The sequence below is a fragment of the Geospiza fortis genome, unplaced genomic scaffold, assembly GCF_000277835.1.
Source record: "Geospiza fortis unplaced genomic scaffold, GeoFor_1.0 scaffold130, whole genome shotgun sequence".
NCBI lineage: Eukaryota > Metazoa > Chordata > Aves > Passeriformes > Thraupidae > Geospiza > Geospiza fortis.
The window spans coordinates 18,377,871-18,383,553 of NW_005054300.1; the positions used below are offsets into that span (position 1 = coordinate 18,377,871).

Genomic DNA, 5,683 nt, shown 5'->3' on the forward strand with positions numbered 1-5,683 from the left:
ATGCCAAAACCCAGAAAGGCAGAGCAGTAAATGCTGTGCCATGTTATTCCAGGAGGAGTTTGGTCTTTCACTAAAAGACAGTATTTCCCTCAATATCAAGGCATTTTTAGTAAGTCCTACTACTTTCACTGAATACAGAAAACAGTAACATCTGCAAAAATTAGAGATCAACCTTGTGAAAATACATACATAGAAAATTTTCATTGATTGCCATCTGGTTAAATGCAAGTACAGAGTAAACTAGAAACTAGACCTTGATTTCTCTGGCCTCACTTTTGTTAAGCACACCCATCCCACTGAAAATCCTTTTTTCAGTGTGCCCAGTGCTCTCTGTTAGAACAGGCAATAGATTAATTGCCTTCTAAAAGTCCAGCTCAACAGACCACACAAAGCAGTTTACCACAAAAACAATAAAACACGGACAGGTTTGAGAAATGAAAATTCTGTATCCTTCTCCATTTCATTATCAGGCAAAGGAAGGTCACAAATTATCATACCCCTTCAGCACTGAATTTAGAGGGTACTAAATACCTTTTAAAAAGGAGACAGTTGCCTTAGGCAATCCTCTGTGACTGTTTGTTGCAGACACATGGGTGCCTGCCATTTCCACAGACATTTCTGTTCCATCACTTGACAAATACAGGGAGCAAAATGGCAATCCCTGAACTATTTTTGAGTAAATTGTGTCAAAGCAGCCTAACGTTCTCCAATTTTCTCTAATACTTCACCAAATTTTTACTGCAAAATTCGTTATTTTCTGCATATCTATTTCTAAGCAAATTTCACATATTCTTTATACTCGCAAACATTTCTACTCTTTTACAACAACCCTCCAACTCAATGGTGAAAATGTGATGTGTACAAAAAAAGGTCTTTTAAGAAGTTCCTCTTCTCTTCCTCTCATGACACCAAACAGGATTTAAAATACTTAGGGCAGGGAGGAACAGATCTGCTCAAATCAAACTGTAGGAAATTTCTTGGAAAGTTACTAATTTAAAAATACTTGTGGAATATTTTGCTGAAAACAGATCTAGTTTTATGGGTTGGTTATTTTAGGGTTTTTTTTACATAATTTGTAAGCCTTTTATTGAAACTAGGATACTAAATACAAGTATAAACAAAAATATTTAAGCTTGTTTTTCATTTGGAAAACATTTAACAAAACCCACTGTGCTATTTCCAAATTCCTTCTTCTTTTAGAGGAAAAATAATGAAATTAGACTAAATTTCTTAATTTAATAAAAGGGTTAATAATCAGAGTGCAAAACAAAATCAATTTTGATGAACAGCTCTCTAAAAGAATCCACCAAAGTTAACCCAAACTCACTTCTGTCAGCCTCCCAAAATTCAGTTTCTGGTTAATTCATCATTTCTCCCCTCTCTTTTTACCTATAATCTTGCTCAAATCAGGAATCTCAAGATTCATTTTTGATGTATGAGAAGGCAAATACATTCTATCCCTTCCTAAAGAATGCCAGTAACCTTTAGAACTGCAGTACAAACTTTCCCAGAGGTGAAGAGAGACTTTCAGAAACCACTGTCTCCATAAAGTCCTTCTGGGCTAAGTCAGATGACCAACATCAGGTCTGTGGGTAATCTGGATTATGAGCTAGCAACCCAGAGGATCACCCCAGTCTGAATCCAACACTTCCATGTTCAGACACTGTGCTGGAAAGAAAAGCTGTCTAGTTCAAGGCCTTTTGGATCAGAAGCAAGACAGTAGTTAATACCAGAATACAAATCACAGAATCACAGAATAATGAGGTTGGAAGAGACCTCTAAGATCATCAAGTCCAACCTAGACCCTAACATATCAACTAGACTATAGCACCAAGTGCCATGTCCTGTCTTTTTTTAAACACATCCAGAGATGGTGATTCTACCACCTTCCTGGGAAGAGCATTCCAGTACTTTATTATTCTTTTGGTGAAATTTTTTTTCCTAATATCCAACCTACACCTTCCCTGCTGTAGTTTGAGACCGTGTCCTCTGGGTCTGTCAGTGCTGCCCAGAGGAAGAGACTGACCCCACCTGTCCACAGCCTCCCTTCAGGGAGCTGTAGAGAGCAATAAGGTCACCTCTAAGCCTCCTCTTCTCCAAGCTAAACAACCCCAGCTCCTTCAAACATTCCTCACAGGGCTTGTGTTCCCAGCCCATCACCAGCCTCATTGCCCTCCTCTAGAAGATGAGAACATAAAAAGGAAGTAGGGTGTTTGCACAGAAGAGGCCTTCCCACCCCTACCCCAAAATGCACTTACTTGGTATGCCCTTATCAAGGACTGCACAGCGAGGTGGTCCTCAACAACCTTCTCAGCCGTGGCCGGTGTGGGGGCCAGCCCGTGGCTCTGCAGGAACAAACCCTTTCCTTCCTGCTGCTTGGCCAGCGGCAGCGCTCCGGAAAAACACATCCCAGGACTGCACATGTGCACAGAGAAATATTTGTAACATCAAAAAAAAGTCTCATCCAAAGCAGCTCTTACAAACTGCAAATGGAACCTCACTGCATTACAGTGTTAAAATCTACTCACATACACCAAAAAACCCATATGTCCCAGTCTCAGTAGAACTGTGTGTGTTTTATTTACACAGAACACTTTTCCTCTCATTTCTTACACCAAGCTTGCTCAGCAGAAAATTCTGCAGCACACAGGACTGTAAAGCATCTCCATATATTATCCAATCACACAGCTCTTTTTAATTGTGGTGTTTATTCAGGCAGCCAAGAATGGGTACAATATAATGCTGTCGGTAAAGAGCTATCAAGCCTATAAAACAAAGAACCTTAATAAATAAATCCATTCCTTTAATGATACTTATAGAATTTATGGTACTTCAAGACACACTGATTATGCTAAATCAGAATCAGTCCTTAAGAGCTTTTCTTGAAGAAACTTTAAAAGCAATTAAAGCTTTTTTGAATGAGACTTGTTCTGAGATCCTTTTCTCATCAGCTTAGGTCTTACCATGAAAGAAATTATGGGCCTGATTTTAGGTACAAGTCATAATTTTAGAAAAGTCCTTATCTCAGAAACTGAATCACAACAAACAAGAGATCCTTTTATTTCCTTCTGTGCTGCTTCACACAAGCTGATTCATTCACATATGCTCCAATCTTGTTTTCCTGAACTGTTTCCATTCTGATGAGGTGGTTACTGTACCAGGTTAGAATGGTATCAGATATACAAACACTAGCAGAGAGCAGTAGAATGGGACAAAACATGTGAGACACTTGTACTCAGCAAAGAAGGAAGTCTGTGTAAAACACTTCCCTCAGCTGGCTAACTTCAGAAAACAAAGAGGAATCTATTTAAAAACTTACATATCTTTGTGACTGGAATAGAAGAACTGCAAGAGATAAATTTCTGCAAGGCTGTGAGCCTTGCAGATTTCCATTACATTTCAAAGAACCAAGTGCCAGAAAAAAGAAAAAGTAGTCCAAAGCAATTCTTTTTAAAAGATTACTTAATATATGCATTACAGAACCCACAAAAGAATCTAAATAGCATAATACAAGCATGGCATGACAGAAAAATATTTACAAAATCCTTTTTGCTTTCATTAAAAAAAGTCTTCATACTGAAATTTCTAAAAGCTCTAAAGTGTTCAGAAACACCATGAGAGGGGCAGCATAAAGGAGCTAAACATCACCCAACCTTCCAAGCTCAAGTTGTGGAAGTGGGGGGATTCATTGAACCTGTGGGTGGGAACCTCATCATTAGCACGAGGCCCCTGCCCAAGAAACATTGTTTTAATGCACCTCTCTTACTTCTTTATTCATACAAAGCTGCATCAATACAAGTACAGTAAACCTAATTTATCACCCTGCTCTTACACAGGCTTATCTAAACATAGCCTGACTTTTATATGCCCTGACAAATTAAGGCAGACAGATCATGTGTGGTAGCCAGTTCCAGACACACTGATGCAGCATTCATTCCTCCTCTCTTCTCTTATTTATGCCTGTTTCCTATATTCTTCTTGCCTTGACATGTTGGCAGTCACACTGAGATTAGAAGTCTGAATTTACATCCTATAAGTGGTCTACAAGAGCCTATTAGTGTGACTGTATTTCAGTTGGGATTCTCTCTAGTCACCTTCTTGGTCTGTGTTAAGAACAGAATTGTTATTCCATGCCTACACAGCACCCAGTCCGAGAGTCTGGAGACCCCTGACTGTGAAAAACAATCACAACCCCTTTTTTAACTACTAAAACTACTTGGGCTGGAGAAATTATTTGGGCAATACCCAGTAAAAAATTATTATTAAACATTAAATGAGGAAATTCCTAAAATACACTAGGATCCATAACATCTCTCACACTCGAAGTTTTAATAAAGAACTTGCTTTGCTTATGTTAAGGTTTCTTCCCTACTTTTTCTAAGACCATGATACATACATAATGATGATAATAACATAACTGTTCCTTTTTTGAGTAAAACCTTTCATTTAAATGTAAAAGTTATCACAGCACAGTCCCACAAGCAATTGAATGTGTTTTTTAGACAAGTGCTCTGCTGAGAGAGCTGTTAACAAACTCCAAAAAGACTTGCCCAACAAGTGATCTCTTTAAGGAGAATCAGTATAGGGCTCTTTCTTCATGCAAACTCACAAATATAAAGAGAATGTTTCCATCTGAAGATGCAGCCAGCTGAGACAGAATGGACCCAGACTACTTTTTCCTATCACATTTTTGAACTTATTGATTTGTTGGACAAGCTTGACATTTAATCAGAGGGGAGGGAAAATACATCATTTGGCTACAGAAAATTAGTTTTTACTAGATACACATCCATCAAAGCCTCTACAAATTTCTATAGTGTCTTTCAAGATTGATACCAGATTATAGTCTTCAAGTCCTGTGTATCAATGTCAGTCTTTGGCAACAGCATTTGCCATGTGACTGAACAGATAGACAACCAGCTTGCTCTCACTGCAAACCTGCAGCTTCTCAACTAAATTAGTAAAGTTCATCAAGAAAATGGTAGAGGAGATTTATAATACAGAAATATCTTCACAAAAGAAAAATACTAGAGTAATAGATGATACATTTTCTTTCTTCTGCCAGCAAATCTATATTGTAGTTAACCATTATTTTCTCAAGTAATATAACACAATTCAAGTGATTCAGTGGCAATATTTTACTGTCATATAATAAACAGTGTTCCAATTAGAATAACACATAACATATGCTTTCTCTTGATGGTTTGGGTTTTTTTCCTAGCGCCATCACAATATTCATCAACTACAGTGAGAATAGTAAAGCCTTAGAAGACACACACGGAGCACCACTATATAATTTAAAAAAGAAAATGAATAAAGTGAAGTCAAAGCAAAACAATCCCCCACATCTTTTCCTAGTCCACAAACCAAGGAGATGATTGCACACTCACAGCAGAGCAGCTGCACACAGAATAACATGGCAGGCATTATGTACTCCATAGCAAACCATGCAGTTTTGTAATTAATCTTGTGATAGTAATAACTGAGCCTTGTCAAGCTTCTCTTTTATGATCTATGGCCCTGACACCAAGCTTCAACGAGAAATAATGATGCCTTTTTCAGAGCACACGTCATTTTATTCTGATTGTTGTTTTGGCCACTCTGACGGTAGGAAATTCAAAAGGCAAGAAAAAGCAGGAAATCATCTGAAGTGGATTTGTACAAAGTATAAAAACTCTTTATA

General features: G+C 37.9%; 1 protein-coding gene across 1 annotated transcript in view; it reads right to left on the reverse strand.

Annotated features, from left to right (window-relative positions):
• OGDHL (oxoglutarate dehydrogenase like) overlaps positions 1-5,683 on the reverse strand; it is a 46,724-nt gene that overhangs the window by 36,790 nt on the left and 4,251 nt on the right. The window contains 2 exon segments of the mRNA XM_005417290.3: positions 2,259-2,379; positions 2,381-2,415. Coding sequence (XP_005417347.1) covers positions 2,259-2,379; positions 2,381-2,415 — 156 coding nt within the window.